Here is a 19,324-nt window from a genome sequence, read left to right on the forward strand (position 1 = left end):
TAATATGGATATCACCTTGAACGGTTCGGATCAACGTTTTGAACTTCAAAACTAAAGATATGAGCGCAAATTAAAACACCCACTTTAATTTGCAAGGTATGGTAGCCTTACTATATATATATATATATAAATATATATATATATATAAGAGTTAGGCTGGGGTGCTATGGATAGCATAGTGGCCTCTCGTGCTACGGCTCAATATTCGAGTTTTCAAAATCCAAACGGTCGATCCGAACCGTTCATCTTATTCTCCATATTAATATCTGCTTGGAAACCAAATTTTATAATTTTCTGAATTTTTTTACTATTTATTAAGCCATTTTGAAAATCGCTAATCCAACGGTTTTACTGTTTTGTACAGCCACCGTTGGATCAACAATTTTGTAAAATACTTAATAAATAGTAAAAAAATTCAGAAAAATGTAAAATTTGGTCTCCAAGCAGATATTAATATGGAGAATAAGATGAACGGTTCGGATCGACCGTTTGGATTTTGAAAACTCAAATATTGAGCCGTAGCATAGAGGCCTCTATGCTATCCATAGCACCCCAGCCTAACTCTATATATAAATATATATATATATTGTTAGTTTGTAATAATCTAGAAGTCAATAATACGATAATTTATCATAAAGCTTTGTTCATGAATTGGATGATTAATATCATTTTGTTGCCTTGAGTATTATTGAATTTATGGATCATTTCGAGTTCATGACTGAAATTGTGAAACTCCATAATATAGATGATATATACTCTTAATCTTAAAAGGTCACTAACCAAGGTAATTAGCAGGAACACTAATTACCACTATAAGGTTAGTATGTGGATTGAAAGATAGTTAAGTTTTACAAACCATTTGACACGAGATGTCATTTTAATCACATAGATACATGTTCTAGTAACATGGTATTTGACAGACCCCGAATGAAAACATTAAATAGAATTGTGTTCGTGTCATTTATGTTTTTCATTCAGTGTCACGTTCTAAAGTATGAGGTATTTATCGTTCCCACTAAGAAATATATATGTGTGAGTGTTATCTAACACTGTCCGTAAAAAGCAGTCATAACGGTAGCATTTCGATATATATAGCTTAGCTGAGGAAGTGATAGTCTGCCAAGAATACTACTTGTCCCTCGTATCTCTATACGAGTTATAGCATCACTGGGCCCCTTGATAGAGTAAGATTATCAGCGCGCGGTATGATTACAAGAGTAATCATATTTGATAATATGCTCAAGATCAAGAAAAGATTCAGTTAGCAAGAATGACACACATCTACCTTGAAACTGATCTGATAGCTATGAGACAGAGGAACAGACACAAGTAAATTGTTTACTGGATCGTGATATTGTACAGTACAGCATCATCTGTGTAATTGGATGGTCATGATGTGTTGCCAGACGCCACCCATGATTATAGAAGTTAAAACGGTTTTAACTCTATTTACCAACATAACACAGATCCTATTGGGTCACACCATATAGGAGTTAATCGGAGAATCTTATTTTGATTGATTATAAATTGGTTATGATCAATGATAAGATGGTTATAATTAATTATACGTGTTATAATTAAATTATAAATGTTATGTAAAAATAACAAGCAAAAACATTAGTTAATTTATAAACGTGTGTGACACGTTATATAAAAGTTGACCGGTTAATTTATAAATGTGCAGGACACATTGTATAAATTATCGAAACAACAACCGCAAGAAAAATATATATAATTATTCAGAATAATTATAAGAATATTATTTGTGTTCGGGCCGAGGGCATTCGAGTCTTTTCAGATTCGACCTTATCCGCATGACACGTCATCGATCCTATCCAGATGACATGTCATCGATACCGAAACAAATAACCGAAAGAAAAATATATATATAATTGTTTAGAATAATTATACGAATATTATTTGTGTTCGGGCCGAGGGCATTCGGGTCTTTTCAGATTCGAGCTTATCCGCATGACACGTCATTGATCCTATCCAGATGACATGTCATCAATCCTATCCACAAGGGCAAAATGGTCATTTCACACCTATGCCACCTTGCATGTGTAGAAGCATGGAGAAGGATGTGGAAGGGTGTGGAAGGGGTATTTTGGTCATTTCACATATAAAAAGGATGAGGTGTCAATGGCATGTCTTGTAAATAGGCCGAACTTGGAGGGCATTTTGGTCTTTTGCAACCAACTCTAAACACTATAAATAGGGGTGGAGGGGTAGAGAGAGAAAGATATATTCACATATATACATATGCACATTCACATGTATCTTTTCGTGCAGAAACGAATCGGTATTTTCTCTCTTTCCCGGTTTCTCTCCCAAATAGTGTTTCGGTTGAGAAAAGAAAGTTATACGTAGTTGACGTATAATCTTGCGGGTTGTTGTGGAGAATATTTACGGGTTGATGAATAGTGTTTTACCGAATTTCACGGTATGTCAGTTTTGCATATTGATGAAACTGAGCAACCGAAAATTCGTGTTTACGGGTTTTCGTCTTATTCCCGTGAATAGTGTTTTTGCATAATTCCGCGGTTTACGGTATTTCTGGCAGAAGAAATAAACCGCTCTCCGGTTAGTCCTGGTGGATAACCGATAGAGGTATCACACGTGTGATACTCCGAGTCGACTCCTTCCCTGGTGAGGCTCTACTCGCTCGGTCTGCATTCCAACTGTGATTTGGAAACAAGGTATAAATATGTTATATTAATCTATTTAATTTGTAAGTAGATTAAAGTTTTAGAAATCAATCATGGAGTAGATCTGTAAAAAGGATTAAAAGGGTCCTTGCAATGAAAGACTTCAGAAGGAACTCTGCTTTGGTCTTTCCGGCATATCCCTTTTAATTCACGGCTTGAGTTAGAAGTAAAAATTTTTGTTTTACGTTCTTTCCGCAGCTTAAGCCTAAAAGGGTTTTGGTTACCGCGAAACCCCAAAAGTGGTATCCGAAAACCCTACATATATATATAGAGAGAGAGACATGGGCTATGGTGCATTGCAATGCATAAGCATCATTGTGCATTGGACAATAAATCACCGATTCAAATCCAAATGATCGATCCAAACCGTTCATCTTATTCTCCATATTAATATGTACTTGGAGACCAAATTTTACATTTTTTGGAATTTTTTTACTATTTATTAAGTCACTTTGAAAATCGTCGATCCGGTGGTCCAGAAATTTTTACTATTTTTATTGTTCATCCGTATTTTCAAATTTTCAAAGTGGCTTAATAAATAGTAAAAAAAATTCCAAAAAATGTAAAAATTTGGTCTCTAAGTACATATTAATATGGAGAACAAGATGGACGGTTTGGATCGGTCATTTAGACTTTGAATCGGTGATTTACGATCCAATGCACAAGAATGCCTATGCATTGCAATGCACCATAGCCCATCTCTCTCTCTATATATATGACAAATTCTGGAATGGATCAAAAATATTTTGGACCGTTCATTTAGTTACGATCGAACGGTTTAGATGATTAGTAAGGATCAAAATTCTCTGTTAAATTTAACAGACTATTTTTTCGGAAGGGTATAATAGGTATTTAAAATGTGATGCTCTCCGTTAGTCTAATTGCTCCGTTAACTCTCTTTTTTCGGGTGCCCATTTTTACAGCACCAATTCCTTGATATACAACACAATATAAATTTTGGGACGAAAATACCCCTGCCCTTATTTTCACAGCACAGACCTGTCGAAAAACCAAAGACTTGGTGCAGGGGTATTTTCGTCCCAAAATTTATATTGTGCTGTATACCAAGGAATTGGTGCTGTAAAAATGGGCCGATTTTTTTATTTATATCCAAAAAAAAATATAAATTTAAAAAAATAACCAAACCGCCTGTTAATTTCCAAATCTACCCAAACCGAAATTTTTTTTTCCGGTTTCAATACCAATTTCCGAAATTTTTTTTTCCGGAAATTGGATCCTAAATCCGGAATAATTTTTTCCTAATTCCGGAATAATTTTTTCCTAATTCCGGAATAATTTTTTCCGGAATTAGGTTTTTTTTTTTTTTGGAATTTTTTTTTTAATTTTTCAGTTTGTATTTATAATTTCTTTATTTATTGTATTGAAGTATTACAAATATTTAATATATTTTTAAAAAAATAGATGGAATACTATATAATTTGATTTATTCGAACGACTGCTACAAATAATCCGGATCAACATTTTTCATGCCGGATTTTTTACGGCCGTAAGAAAAAATAATATAATATAATATATGTATATGTATATATATACTAGCTAAGTGTCCGTGCGTTGCAACGGGATTGAAATATTATTTTGATTACTTTTTTTATATGTGATTAATATTTATTTGATTTTATCATAATGTATTAATTAATAATGAGAGAAACAAAAATTAATGAATTGTTAATAAATGGAAACACAAACAACCACATCAAACAGGCCACGGAAGATCCGGGAATGTATCCTCTGAGATATCTCAACTTTTGCGTATCCCGCTGAGATATTCCAACTTTTGCGTGACGCGTGTCCGGTGCCTATTCGTGGAGAGAAGAAAAACGCGTGGAGATTTTGTTGAATTATTATGCGGCTTTTCATGTAGTGGATACGGTTTTAATTAAATTTAGATTTCTACATATTTGACAACATGAAATAGATACATAAAATCTAAATTTATTAATTAAAGGCTGAGATTGAAATGTATTTTGATGAGTGGCTCAAATCTATTAAATGAACGGCTCAGATCTTGTTTGGGTGAATAGAGCTTTGAATCCCAAAAAAATTTGCGTGCTATTTAGTAGCGAGGATATGTATATATAATATAATATATGTATATATATGTATATATAATATAAGAGGAGGGTTCCAATGCCTCATTTTTTTCATACCTCATCATACCTCATATTTTATATTTTCATTTTCAAAGTCCAAATTGTCGATCCGAACCGTTCAATAAAATATTTATACTAAAATATGCATGGAGATGAAATTTTATATTTTTTGGATTTTTTTTTGCTATTTTAAAATATTTATACTAAAATATGCACATTTTAAAATATACATATAATATAATATATGTATATGTATATATAATATAATATATTTTTTAAGATGTGTAGAAAATCACTGTTATTTGAACGGTTCAAAAACATTGATTTTGTACCTATCTTAAAAAATAGCAAAAAAAATCCAAAAAATATAAAATTTCATCTCCATGTATATTTTATATAAATATTTTATTGAACGGTTCGGATCGACAATTTGGACTTTGAAAACGAAAATATAAAATATGAGGTATGATAAGGTATGAAAAAAATGAGGCATTGGAACCCCCCTCTTATATTATATATACATATATATACATATATTATATTATATATACATATACATATATTATATTATATTATTTTTTCTTACGGCCGTAAAAAATCCGGCATGAAAAATGTTGATCCGGATTATTTGTAGCAGTCGTTCGAATAAATCAAATTATATAGTATTCCATCTATTTTTTAAAAAATATATTAAATATTTGTAATACTTCAATACAATAAATAAATAAATTATAAATAAAAACTGAAAAATGAAAAAAAAAATTTCCCCAAATAAAAAACTAATTCCGGAAAAAATTATTCCGGAATTAGAAAAAAAAAATCCTAAATCCGGAAAAAATTATTCCGGATTTAGGATCCAATTTCCGGAAATTTTTTTTCCGGAAATTGGTATTGAAACCGAAAAAAAAATTTCCGGTTTGGGTAGATTTCGAAATTAACAGGCGGTTTGGTTATTTTTTTAAATTTATATATTTTTTTTGGATATAAATAAAAAAATCGGAAAAATGGGCACCCCTTTTTTCACCACGTCCCGCCGTGAGACGCAATCCACAGTTCCACTTCCACACTACAACAAAAATGAAAATGAATGAAGTTATACCGGCGCCGAGTAAAAACGTCGTCCTTTCCTCTCCGCTCGCCAGACCAAATCTTTGCCCAATTTAATCGCGCCAGTGCCAAACCTCAAACCCTCCCTCCTCTTTGCTTGTCCCTTTCTATTTGATCTCACCGGCCGTCAAAAGAGGAGGGGTGGGGATAGACACCAGTTGGTTCAGTGTCACCGACTAGGTATTGTTCTTGTTTTTTTGCTTCTACCTATTTTTTTTCATGATTTTCAGGTCTTAATCTTGTTCTCTCTCTCCAGTCCTTTGAAATCCTTGATTAAAGACAACCGGGTAATTAACCAAAACTATGTTTTTTCTAGCTTTGCAAATCAATTGTTCTCCACAATTGGGCAATTTAATAAAAAAATTGACTTTTTCATGAACGCAATTAAAAGTTTTTTTTTAGAATAAAATCTATTTTTCAAAAGTTTCATTCCAATCAGAGGCTTAATGCACGAAAGCATGTCCAGTGTTGGTTTCATTATCTTTTTTGCAAATTGAAATGCACCGCCCCTTTTTATTATCTTCTTCTTCTAAGCCTTATCCAAACTATAGGAAAAGGAGAAGCTAGGCTGAAAGGGGTATTTGACACTATTTTACATCCTCAAGGGCTTTGAGAGGCACTGCAATCTGGTGGAACCACCAACTGCTGATGGATCCAGTTTCTTTACCAGGTGAGAACTAATTGCTAGGGTTGCAAAATTGATAGAGATCAAGTAGGCCAGGCTCACGACAGAGCTGATGAATCCAGGTTAAGTACTCTAAATCTTGTTCAAGTTTGGTATATTTTTTATACAAGTTTAAGTTTGGTATATAAAACGAATTTTGTGATAAATTAAATGAAAGGTGGATCATCTATGAGACTTGCATATAGCATAAAAGAATGATGGACATAGAGCAATGTGTTTTTCTTTTTTTGGATAAGCTGTGAAAAATGTAATGAGCTGGTGTAAAATCCTGAAAAATTGGTATTTAATGATTATCCTTGAACTATATTTATGATAACAATTTATATTTAAGGTCTTCCACAAATAATTTCTAGAGGCTTTGGTAAGTTGTCTTAAAAATAGTAATTGAAAAAATTATTTGAAAGGCTCTAGAAAATGAATTAACTCAGCAAATATCTGTTGATATCTGTTGTGGTCATTTATTCACCCCAGAAATTAGAAAAGAAAATAGTAATAAGAATATATTTAAATTTCAAAAGGTAGATTGCTTTTGTGCAAATTTACATTTAAGAAACCCTAAACTGCCCCTTCTGCTTACCCTTTTAGTTCCGCCATCACCTCTCTATGAGAGAGAAGAGAAAAGAAAGAGTTAAAAGGAACCATGCCATCAGTTTTGAATCTGAAAAATGTATTTAATAGAACTCGTCATTTTGTCGTGTTGTTGTTGTATATTATTATGATTTTAATTCAGGTAATTGGAGCTCTCTATCAGCTTATATTTATATTTTTATTTGACAATATGCATAAACTATTTTGCATGATTTTGATATGTTACGAAAATTGAAGGTTTTTTTTTACATATTACTGTATTCAAATTTGCTTAGAGAACATGCAGGATAATTTCTCATGTTGGATTTACTTATTTACTAATATATTAATTTGCTGGTCATCAAGAAATTGAAGGAATGGAAGGGAAATAATTTTTAATTGGATGGTTAGGGTCCGGTGAGGTCCATGAGTTCATTTTTGCCTTGGTATTGGCTGTTTTTGTTGCTGGTTTGTTGCTTAACTGGTGGTACCCAGATCCACATGTTACACCGTATGTGTTATGTGGGACCTTCCCTAGTTCAGTATATTGGATGTAGGGTCTTTGATAGGTTATGGTATATTTGTTGGCCATAACAATGAATTGTGAGACATGAGCTGTGATAAGTGCATTGTGACAAGGTGATAAAAGATATTGATTTGTGGTTTGTATGGTAGGCTGTCTACAATATTAAAGACGTCGGTCAGTAGTTGACCGGTCTGGGCATGTTCAGTGAGCCTTTTGGTATAGGTGGGTTGCCGTTTCGGTAAGGAGGTTTTAGTTTAAATTTCAGAAAAGTAAGTCTTGAAGGAAGATGATTTTGGTCGTATAGAATTTGAGTGCATAAAAATAATTAATGCGAGGCAATTGATTTGTTTAAGTCCAAGTTTCAGAGTTATTGCCGGTTTCATAAAAACCTGTTGTAGAGAAGCACATCGTTAAATAATTGGTGGTTGAGATTTTTAGCTGATCCTGTTTTGTATGTTTTTGCTTATTTTTTGGCAACACAGATTGGCAAGCCATGGATGGATGCGGAAGCAAATTCTCTGACCAAATTCTGCAAATTATTTGAACTGTTCGATCGTAACTAAATGAATGGTCCACAATATTTTTGATCCATTCCAGAATTTGCACCTAGTGGGAATATTTTTTATTCATTTACCTCTTTCAATGGTTGTAGCTAGTGGGAATTTGCACCGTACCAGCTAGCTAGGAGTACTAATACAAATTTTCAATGTGACATGTACCGTTTTGTAAATATTTGAAGTAAAGGGGCTGACTTGTTAATATATGTGAATGTATTAAATTTATCTTATCAGAGGGAATACATTGCAAAAAGGCTTGAGCCTTTCAGTTGTCTGGAAATCAAATGAAAACTAAATTGCATGTATACTTAAGTTTAAGCCAAAATTTGCTTAAATTGATCTCAATTGTGCAATCAAACTGTATTGAAATCCCAATTTCCAATGGCAACAGACAAAACCTGAGTATGTTCTGACTTCTTCGAACCATTTTAAGGCAGGGAGTGTTTCTAAAATTTGAATTTTTTTCTTGACAGGGAGCTGATTGGCCAGGGTCTTTTGGGTCAGTTTACTTGGGGAGACTGTCTGATGGAAAACTCAGTTGCAATAAAAGTGTGTTATGATGAAACACAACTTGGTGCCGATTCATTTGTTAATGATGTCAGTTAGAGTACTGGTCTAAAATTGGCAATTCTGCCTAGGGCTGGGCAAAAAAGCTCGAACTCGTAACTCGCTCGTAACTTGCTCATTTACAGCTCATTTAACTCGGCTCATTTACAGCTCAGCTCATTTACAACTCAAGTTGGCCAACTCGTTTAATAAATGAGCCGAGTTCGAGTTGGCCCCAACTCGCTCATTTATAACTCGAGTTGCAAATTATTGGTCACAATAAATTCCAAAATAATCAAATCCGAATTTCTAGACTGTTATTTGTGCTTTGAGATTCGTGCAAAATATGTTTGAACTTGTATTGTAATACTATCACTGGTTAAACGAGTTATAAACGAGTTGTGAGCCAACTCGAGTTGATAACGAGCTTAGTTTGAACTTGTGTTGTAATACTATCACTGGTTAAACGAGTTATAAACGAGTTGTGAGCCAACTCGAGTTGATAACGAGCCGAGTTCGAGTTGGCTCGCTCGTTTATTAAACAAGCCGAGTTCGAGTTGGGGGTAACTCGCTCAAACTCGGCTCATTTACAACCCTAATTCTGCCTAGCATTTTGTTTTGTGTATGTTCCTTGTTTATTAGGCCGTTGTGTTCATGGTCTAATAGATAGTCAATTATTCTCCTTGTGATTATTTTAGGGGAGGATTATCTTCAGATTAGGCATCAAAATCTAGTAGCTCTAGAAGGTTTTCATTATGAGTAAAATGAAACAGATCTTGGCGTACGAGTACTTGCATTAGCATAGTGGATCATTGGCTCAAATTGGCTCAAATTTTTGTATAGTAGGATGGTTATTCAAATTTGTAAATTTTGAACTTATTATGATGATGTTGCATATCATTTTCTAAAATTGATGATTATTAAATAGCTATGCGATACTTCGGATGAAAAAAATGATTGTTTTTCTTCTCTGAGGCAAAGTAACAAACACTTAGTATGCAAAGGATACAATAAAGTCCTCAATAAAATGAGCTATATAGAGACAATGACTTGCATAAAATATGAACCATGCAGAAAATACAAGGGACAATGACTTGCAGGGATCATAATTTTTAGTTAGTTGATCCTCGTACAGATATGCAGCATAGTCCTCAATAAAAAAGAAAAAGAAGAGAAAGAGAAACTAAAACTGAAGTAGCTTAAACAAAGGACCAGTTGGCATCAGATACTTTTCTTTTCCCTTCCAACTGTCTCTTCCAAGTTTCAAATGGTAGCTCAAATTTACTTCAAATATTAGCTGTTGTTATATTTGCATCCTCTTTTGTCTTTTCTATAAACAGAGAACCGTAGCTCAATTTTACTTCCAAAAAATCAACTTTTATGAGAAGGCAAAGGCAAGGGAAGCAGGATCTTTTATGCAAAGTTCATATATACCAAGTATATATATAGTGCAGCCTATATCGTCGTTGTGTTATACCAAATATAAATTTTTGCCACTATAACTTTTGTCATGCAATACAACACTATTTTATTATGTTGGAGTATAGGATTCGTATTTAATTTTTGTCATTTAATACAACATTATAAGAGCATCTTCATTCTTACGATTGCATAATTAAATTTATTTGTCACATCAGCAATTTAGCAATTTCCTTAGTCAATTTCAGAATATTAATTTTCATCCATATAATTTGAAATATACTGACATGTTATTAAAATTAGATTTTAAAATTAGCAAATACAACAAACTTTTGTAACTGAAGAGAAGGAAATATTCATATCACGTGCTAAAAGAATAATTCTTTCTTTTAAGGGTTCTTCTTCTTCTTTTTTTGTCTTTGACACTTTTTTTTTATTTTCATATGAGTCATTGATACCAGACGAGCTATTCTTCTTAATCATGGATTCATAGGTTCTCTTCTCCCACAGTTTGGCGTAATTGAACCAGTTAAAGTTGGAATCACTACGTAGAATATATACCTTACTCTGTTCTCACTCCTCACTTCTTTTCTTTTTCTTCCTCTGTCCCTAGCGATAATTAAAGTGAGAATCTAATCAATTGCAATCCCTTCTTTACTTGAAGCTGCTGGTGAAGTATCCCTACGCGCTCTGTGGGAAAGGTTATAGCATCTCTCTCCTTTCAGTTTCCTTTTCTCCATCTTTAAAACTACCAAGGTACTGTGAAGGTTCAATTTAGTATCGTTTGTAGTCTGTTATAATGGCATCTCTCACCCTTTTCCAGCGACTGACAAAATGCTGGCAAATCTCGTCCCGGGATTCTGAGGCTGCTTTGAAACCAGCTGTCAAGATTTTGGTCACCGGTGCTGCCGGTATATTCTCTCTCTCTCTCTCTCTCTCTCTCTCTCTCTCTCACTCACTCTCATCTCAGATTACCACATTTCATATTCTAAATTATTTTTTCCTGACTAGACTAAAACTTTAAATTGGCAGATTTTGTTTGATCTTTTGAACTTTGTATTATTTTTCTATTTGCTTAGGTTGTGTTTAATTGAAGTCCTATTGAAGTTGCTAATCATTTTTTTTTTACAATTTAAATGAGACAATATGTCAATATCAACCTACTTCATGGATCATTTTGAAAAAAAAAAAAAATTTCTTTTCTTGAAGGTCAAATAGGCTATGCGATTTTGCCGATGATTGCAAGAGGTCAAATGTTAGGCCTCGACCAACCTGTAATAATTCACATGCTCGATATCCCTTCAAGTTCAGAAGCCTTAGGGGGCGTGAAAATGGAGCTAATCGACTCTGCACTGCCTCTTCTCAGAGGTTGCTGTCTTTTTTTTGTACTCCATCAGTGCAGTTATTTGTATTAATTAGTGGTTGATTTCATCATGAACTGAGAACTGTTGGCTATTTTATTTTGTCTTGTAGGAGTTGTTGCAACAACTGATGTGGTAGAAGCTTGTAAAGATGTGAACTTTGCGGTGATGCTAGCCGGTTTCCCTAGATTGGAGGGGATGGAAAGGAAGGAATTAATGTCAAAGAATGTTGCAATTTACAAAGCTCAGGCTTCTGCACTGGAGCAGCATGCTGCTCCTAATTGTAAGGTGTGACCAATATTACATTAGTGTTCTATTTCCTCTTAAATTATTAAGTTTAAAGAAAACAACAACGCAAACCCAGATAATCTGAGAAATTGAACTGATCTTGTTAAAATGTTTGTCTTCAGATTTTGGTCGTAGCCAATCCAGCAAATACAAATGCACTAATTCTGAAACAATTTGCACTTTCCATACCAGCAAGGAACATTACCTGCCTCACCAGGCTAGATCACAACCGAGCCCTAGGACAGCTCTCGGAACGGCTACATGTGCATATTGGTGATGTGAAAAATGTGATCATTTGGGGCAACCACTCTTCAACTCAATATCCTGATGCTAATCATGCTATTGTCAAAACAAAAGATGGCGAAAAATCAGCCAAGGAGCTCGTGGCCAATGATGCATGGTAATTTGGGCTGAAATGCACTACTTATCTTTCTTTTTTTTAAGAAATATGGAAACACTGAGTTCCAAAATTGCATAATAGTTTTTGCTTCTTACGGAAGTTTCTAAAACATTGACTTAGTAGAATGCCAGTAACCCATATTCAAAGTACTGTATTTGACAATTTGTAGTCATATCTGTCAGGTTTAATGGTTCCTGGTCGGAATTGGAGTCGGGTTTAACCTGATTAATTTTCAACAGAAGAAAAAACCCATCATACAGTATAACTCACCCTGATCTGACCTGATGACAACACTAGCAGAAAATTAAGGTTTTACTTTTAGGAAAGGAACACATGATATCTTCTGGTATCACCTTTTGCTTCCTTATTTTTTTTTTTTGTTCAGGTTCAAGGGAGAATTTATCTCTACTGTACAACAGAGAGGCGCAGCTATCCTAAAAGCTCGCAAGCTATCTAGCTCTCTTTCAGCTGCAAGTGCTGCTTGTGACCACATGCATGATTGGATTCTAGGCACTCCTAAGGTTTCTCTATATATGTTCCCTTTTTCTTAACATTTCACAAGATTTCAACTTCAATGGACATTTAAAATCGGCACTGCGTGCTATGTTCATGTTTAAGTGTAATCTGTTCAAAGGCGAAAACTAAGTGTCCATTGAAATTGCAGTTGTTATGTGAATGTTTCCACTTAAACAATGCTGAAATTGATTGAACATTTTGTTTATGGGCATTCCATCGTAATTCTGTTTATTTTTTGTGTGTAGGGTACATGGGTATCCATGGGTGTATACTCCGACGGATCTTATGGTGTACCAGACGGCGTTTACTATTCTTTCCCTGTAACTTGTGACAAGAAAGAATGGTGTATAGTACAGGGTATGAGTTTCTACCTATCTAGACTGATTGGTTTCTTTTACCGTGCAAAATTAATTTCTACAATTCTACAATGATTGTTTTTTTTTTTCCTGATGGTTTAATCTTTATAATTATTAGGACTTACAGTGGATGAGTTTTCCCGTAGAAAGATGGAGGCCACAGGACAGGAGCTTGTTGAAGAGAAGAATCTGGCTTATTCAGTCGTATCCGCATAATTAATATTGTATGGATTAGACTGAAATATCAGTCGTATAAAATTATTTATTTGTAAGACGCTCTTTCTATACTTTATCGGAAATAAACTATTCATTAGAAGATGCATTCTTATATAAATTATATGGCGCCTGTTTACAAAGCAGCAGAAATTAATTATGACTTGGCGATGAACCAATCAAAATCCAAAATATTCGCAAAATCACTGCACATTTCATCCCACATTTCCCGTCACTTATATTTGCATATCAATTAATAATTGCAAGTTGAAGGTGACAAAGTTTATAGACTTGTTTCAAAAATTAAAGGATAAACTAAAAGAATAATCTTACCAACATATCATCTTCCAACAAGAGCTGTGATCCATGCATCTCGGGAATTACAAGAGTTGCATTCAAAATCCAGGCAACTACAACAGCATCAGAAATCTGAGCAAAACTGGAAGCAAAGGGAATTCCATTAGATCCAAGAATGAAATCCATGTATTAAATTAAGGATTAATTAGTCGGATTAAGTTCCTTTAGAAGATTGATCAAACCCGACCCATCTGAACCGTCTTTAAAAAAAATATGGATTTGGGGAAAAGGAGGGTTCTAATGCTTCCATCCTTTGAGCCTTCATCATGCCACCATTTTTACAAGTTCAATAAATAAAATCTACAACTCGAATATAGCGCTAATAGCGGTCCGCTATACTACATGGACTTATGATTTTACAATTTTAATGGACCTTAATGTCTATATCAATTTTTTTTTTACTTTATCAAGCTATATCAATACAATGAAACATGTACGGACTATACCACTATATCAATTAAATTTTGTATCAGGCATTAATATATGGTAGTGGTATATTTTGAATATAAAATATATCGATAGTTTTTTAATTAGGGATATTTTGAATGACAATTTGAACTTTGTATTGGTTCAATATGAATATTAGAACTTCTTAATAAATTTAATGTTTATTTTCTTAATGAGACATGTTAGAAATATAAAATATGATTTTTGAAATAAAACAATCGCTATAGCTGCGCTATTCGCTAAAACTTTTTTTTTTGGTCTCCCTGCTATGCCGCTATAAATGTTATTTAGAACCTTGGTTAATGGATTTAAACCCGATTAGTTATTTAAATCCGATTCTATATTTGTTTGCCCCTCCTGACAAAAAAACCTGGATCTGCCCCTGTGGATAAGCCTCGTAAATGTTTGGTTGAAATTAAGGAAAGAAAACTACAGAAAATTATAAAACGTGGCATCATGACTTTGACACTTTATTCTTCAGATGATGACAACTTTGAAATTAATCTCACCTCACAAACAAAATTGGCAGCGACCAGTTGATGTATATTTCGATGGCCCTATCTTTAACAGAGACCAGTTGATGTATAAATCCATCCCTTAGTTAATTGTTCAATTAATATTAATTACTCCGGCAACAAAGGAAGCATATATTGTTTAACACTAGCTAGTATATACGTATCAGATGGCAAAAGGTGAAGTGCACTCTCAGTGCTCAGGTAACAGCCTCTCGGTACCAAACGTGCAAGCTCTTGCTGCATCACTTGATGTATCAACTCCAATCCCCGAAAGATATGTCAGAACTGAAACCAAGCTCGATCCAATCGCTCCTACACACCAGATTGAGTTACCTGTCATAGATTTAGCAAAATTGATAGATCCAGCCTTCTCCAAAGAAGAAGCCGCAAAGCTCCACTCCGCCTGCCAACAGTGGAGCTTTTTCCAGGTCAGCTTTCAATTAGAAAAGATTTCTGTGCCAATCATTTATTTTGTGCAATTAATTAATTACACCCCATGAATCAGCTTTTATTCTGTTTTCTTTAGTTTCTTTTCATTTGCTTTAAGCTCAAATGTTTTGAGTAACTTTAAAATAATTAATGAAACAAGGGCTAGACCCTTTTTTCTTTGTCAAAAAATTAATTACACCCCATGATTAAACCGATCATATATTGATCCCCTGAGATAATTAAATTATAGCTGGTAAACCATGGGGTACCGGATGAGTTGATCGAGGGCTTGAAGGCGGATACGATTGAGTTCTTCAACAAACCCTTGGAAGAGAAGATGGAGTACAAGCTAGATTCAGATGGAACTCTGCAAGGCTATGGTCAAATGTTCGTCAATTCCGACGAACAAAAGCTTGATTGGTCCGACATGCTTTACGTCATGACCCGACCGATAGCTCTTCGAAACATGAAATTTTGGCCCACTAGCCCTTCCACCTTCAGGTAAGAATGTGTTGGAACTTTATTTGAAAACTCAATATTTTATATTTATTTTAAAATATCCATTTGTAATATTTCCAAACTTGAGGGTTCAAATGTAAATCTTATATGTAATTAATATGAATTCCGTTTGTTTTCTCTGAATAGTTATAAAAGCCCAAAAAAGGCGTTACACAGAGCCACCTTAATTTGTATCTCATTAATCTCTATTAATCTCTCTTTAAGACAATTAATCAGGAGATCAATTGCTAATGTTTGAACATTATAAATGGTGCATCTCTTCTCTTTGTTAAAAGAGTATCTGAGGAATATATGAAAAGGAGTAAAAACCTTTTCTTTGATTTAGTCCCACAGAAAGTCTTTTGGTTAATTCTCCATTTCCATTTTATTCCAATTAATCAAATTCTAATCTATGCTGGATATTGCGGAGTTATCGTCAGTTGCTTCCATGGTGTGTCTAAGGAGCAACAACTCCGGATTATCTTGGTTGCGATTTCATCTTGCACGATAAGACAGAATATGTTTAAGGAAAATGTTTCGTATACGATCCGGGTAACTCTATTTCAATTTGATTTATATTAATTAATTTCTATCTATCCGAATATTTTGAAAATTTATACCAACAATCTTAAGCGTATTCTCATGATTCGGATAGTTAAATAGTATAGATTAATTATATTATTTGTAGTTCCAATAAACTGAGTCTAACTTTGATTATATAGATTATGTATCTGTTAATCTGGTAGTGATGAGAATATATGAAGCATGAAGTACCTGCACCAACGAATTTAACTCTATGAAATAATGAAATAAATAACAGACTACAGTACCTTTAATAAAATTACAACAGTTCATGTTGTACTTTGAAATTTCTTAATAGATTAAAAAATCTGAAATTAAATTTGGTCATTTTTTAATTAAGTAGCATTTAGATTAGTTAAGTTTTATATGTGCACCGAATTATAATTACATGATCCCAATTATTATCATAGAATTTCTATCAATTTGATTTTGTGATATATTTAGTCATTAATTTGATTAAATTGTAATTGGAAAATTAGATCATTACTGTAATTAAGTTATTATTCAATTTATAACTTGGAAAAGAAATGAATTTTTATCTAATGAGACTGCAAAAATTCATGAGGAGAGGCATGCAAGATCTCTCTGTTTTGATGTGCAAATAGAAATAACAATACAAGAGATTAAATGCCATATATGATTATTACTTGTGATTATTCAATTCATCCCTAACAGAAGTTAGTAATGCTCCCTCTTGTTTCATTAAATTTTTCTCCACCAGAGAATAAATAAATAAATAGAATCATATGCTATATTCTTAGTTTCATTCATCTATAATAACATCGGATTCTAATAAACAGATTCTAATAAATAAATGGAAAATTAATTTCGGATTCTAATTGATCCAGATCTTTATGTTTAGATCTCTATTAAAACTTGCTTAGGAGTACAAAAATAAAATATAAAAACATATTAAACAAAATCCGTTGATAATTAAATTTGATTTGTTTATGATTTATATGAAGTATTAATTTGCTAATTAAGTTAATATTCTGAATTTCACCAATAAAATTCAGAATCTGAATTTCTGGAAAAAGAAAAGAAAAAAGAGAATGAAATATACATATTGAGTTCATATCAAAGTATTGTCACTTTAATATATTTAATAATTGGATTTATTTGAAATAAAAATAAATTTAAAGCTACCGGCAAATAAATATTTAGAGTCTTCGGTGGAAATTACCATTAAATAAAAAGACATTAATGTTGATCCTTAATTACTGCATGATTACTTAAGTCTTATATATAACCGAATCATTATAATTGAATGAAATAATTAATTATTAACAAAAAACTGAAAGGCTAACTAATAAATGATCTTATAACTGCCTTAGTAATTATAAATTACGTATAATTATCTTGACTATTCTCTTGATGATTGAGAGAAAAATAATTAGAAGAGAAAGGGGAGGTAGCACAATTGGCTAGGAAAATGTCATAGAGTTATTATACCCAAAGGTCGAGAGTTCGATTCCCCCTCACGAACCTTGGTAGCTACTATCAAGTTTTCAAAAAAAAAAAAAAAAAAAATCTCTTTAAGACAATTAATCAGGAGATCAATTGCTAATGTTTGAACATTATAAATGGTGCATCTCTTCTCTTTCTTAAAAGAGTATCTGAGAAATATATGAAGAGTAAAAACCTTTTCTTTGATTTAGTACCACAAAGAGTCTTTTGGTTAATCCTCCATTTCCATTTTATTCCAATTAATCAAATTCTGATCTATGCTGGATATTGCGGAGTTATCGTCAGTTGCTTCCATGGTGTGCCTCCGGATTATCTTGGTTGCGGTTCCATCTTGCACGATGAGATGGAATACGTTTAAGAAAAATGTTTTGTACACGATCCGGATAACTCTATTTCAATTTGATTTATATTAATTAATTTCCAAGTATCTGAATATTCTGAAAATTTATACCAACAGAATGATATTCAAATGGGGAAATCTTCCGGTAAGCAAATTGAAAGTTTGGCTTTGCGCATGTTATTTGTAACGAATTAGCACTTAATTAGCAGTAATGCACTTTATTCCATAAAGTAGAAGCTTAATATTGTTCTTAATTAGTATTTTTCTTTACATAACATATATTACACTGGTTTCTTGCAGAGATAATATTGACCGATACTCTCTTGAACTTACCAAAGTTGCAAGTTTCCTGTGGCAGTACATCTCCAAAAACTTAGGTGTGGCACCAGATGTTTTCGAACAAATATTCAAAGATCACCCTCAGGGGCTGAGGTTCAACTACTACCCACCGTGTCCGGAATCCGATAAAGTTATAGGAATCTCTCCCCATTCGGACGCCACAGGTTTATCAATTCTTCTTCAAATATATGATATTCAAGGATTGCAAATAAGAAAAGGTGGAGAATGGGTTGCTGTTAGTGCGCTACCTAATTCCTTCATAGTCAATTTGGGTGACATCACTGAGGTAAATTAAATGTTTAGCATCTTCTAGATCTTAGTGTATAAAAATTTAGAATATCTTTTACCTTTCAAACATTTTGGTAATCTTTTGAAATTATAGAACGGGCTCAATTGACCTGGCAATTAATTTTTATTTTTAATTTGGTTTTTTTAATAAGGTGCTAAGCAATGGATTATACAAAAGCATAGAGCACAGAGCCATGATAAACACCGAGAAAGAACGGATATCTGTGGTGGCCTTTCATGGCCCTGACAATTCCATAATGGTTGAGCCTCTGGCAGAGGTCATTGGCAATGGCAAGCCGAATTTTGGGAGCATGAATTACCAAGAGTTCATGAAAGTGTTTTTCGATCGGAAACTAGAAGGAAAGAGCATGGTAGATATGCTCAGGGTTTAATCTTAAATAGATACTTCGCCTTTTAATTTGTCTATATATGCATTTCCTAGTTTTACTACTTCCCAATATCTGAAAGGAGAGGTAGCACTATTGGTTAGAAAAAAGTCCTAGAGTTATTATACCCAAAAATCGAGAGTTCGATTCTCCCTCCTGACTTCGCAGCTTCTGCAGAAGTTTTCAAAAAAAGAAAAAAAATACTATATCCCAATATCTTGTGGTGGTGACATATGTATGAACATAGTTCTTTTATGCGTGTCTATTAATTTTAATAAAATTCTAAAGTTTGTCTCTCTTCATTATAACAAGTATG

General features: G+C 33.2%; 2 protein-coding genes and 1 long non-coding RNA gene across 4 annotated transcripts; all 3 read left to right on the forward strand.

The window, feature by feature from the left end:
* Nucleotides 1–5,955: 5,955 nt before the first annotated feature.
* Nucleotides 5,956–8,893, forward strand: LOC144571314 (uncharacterized). Its single transcript, XR_013517485.1, has 3 exons — nt 5,956–6,106; nt 6,478–6,673; nt 8,187–8,893. It is a non-coding gene; the product is annotated as an uncharacterized LOC144571314 (long non-coding RNA).
* A 1,804-nt stretch (nt 8,894–10,697) lies between these two features.
* Nucleotides 10,698–13,513, forward strand: LOC144549231 (malate dehydrogenase, cytoplasmic-like). Of its 2 annotated transcripts, XM_078297966.1 has the most exons (8): nt 10,703–10,927; nt 11,050–11,137; nt 11,436–11,594; nt 11,700–11,875; nt 11,998–12,275; nt 12,661–12,796; nt 13,037–13,148; nt 13,266–13,513. In XM_078297966.1, exons 3-8 carry the CDS (start codon nt 11,462–11,464, stop codon nt 13,361–13,363), a joined length of 933 nt encoding a protein of 310 aa, XP_078154092.1. In that variant the 5' UTR covers nt 10,703–10,927; nt 11,050–11,137; nt 11,436–11,461; the 3' UTR covers nt 13,364–13,513. The 2 variants fall into 2 exon arrangements, with proteins under 2 accessions (XP_078154091.1, XP_078154092.1); XM_078297965.1 differs by having other exon boundaries at nt 10,698–11,137.
* Nucleotides 13,514–14,792: 1,279 nt separating this feature from the next.
* LOC144571292 (2-oxoglutarate-dependent dioxygenase 11-like) lies at nt 14,793–19,148 on the forward strand. Its single transcript, XM_078320529.1, has 4 exons — nt 14,793–15,107; nt 15,359–15,609; nt 18,296–18,620; nt 18,775–19,148. The coding sequence occupies exons 1-4, from the start codon at nt 14,847–14,849 to the stop codon at nt 19,012–19,014; spliced, it is 1,077 nt and encodes a 358-aa protein (XP_078176655.1). The 5' UTR covers nt 14,793–14,846; the 3' UTR covers nt 19,015–19,148.
* The last annotated feature ends 176 nt before the right edge of the window (nt 19,149–19,324 follow it).

Source organism: Carex rostrata, chromosome 2 (genome assembly GCF_964058835.1).
Source record: "Carex rostrata chromosome 2, lpCarRost1.2, whole genome shotgun sequence".
NCBI lineage: Eukaryota > Viridiplantae > Streptophyta > Magnoliopsida > Poales > Cyperaceae > Carex > Carex rostrata.

What these genes read in the sequence shown, in the direction of transcription:
- LOC144549231 (XM_078297965.1), top strand. Translation starts at nt 11,026, where the DNA reads ATGGCATCTCTCACCCTTTTCCAGCGACTGACAAAATGCTGGCAAATC. An exon ending in TTTGGTCACCGGTGCTGCCG is followed by an intron (nt 11,138 to 11,435) that starts GTATATTCTCTC and finishes CTTTTCTTGAAG; the next exon opens with GTCAAATAGGCTATGCGATT. An exon ending in ATGCTGCTCCTAATTGTAAG is followed by an intron (nt 11,876 to 11,997) that starts GTGTGACCAATA and finishes GTTTGTCTTCAG; the next exon opens with ATTTTGGTCGTAGCCAATCC.
- LOC144571292 (XM_078320529.1), top strand. Translation starts at nt 14,847, where the DNA reads ATGGCAAAAGGTGAAGTGCACTCTCAGTGCTCAGGTAACAGCCTCTCG. An exon ending in ACTAGCCCTTCCACCTTCAG is followed by an intron (nt 15,610 to 18,295) that starts GTAAGAATGTGT and finishes GGTTTCTTGCAG; the next exon opens with AGATAATATTGACCGATACT. An exon ending in ATTTGGGTGACATCACTGAG is followed by an intron (nt 18,621 to 18,774) that starts GTAAATTAAATG and finishes TTTTTTAATAAG; the next exon opens with GTGCTAAGCAATGGATTATA.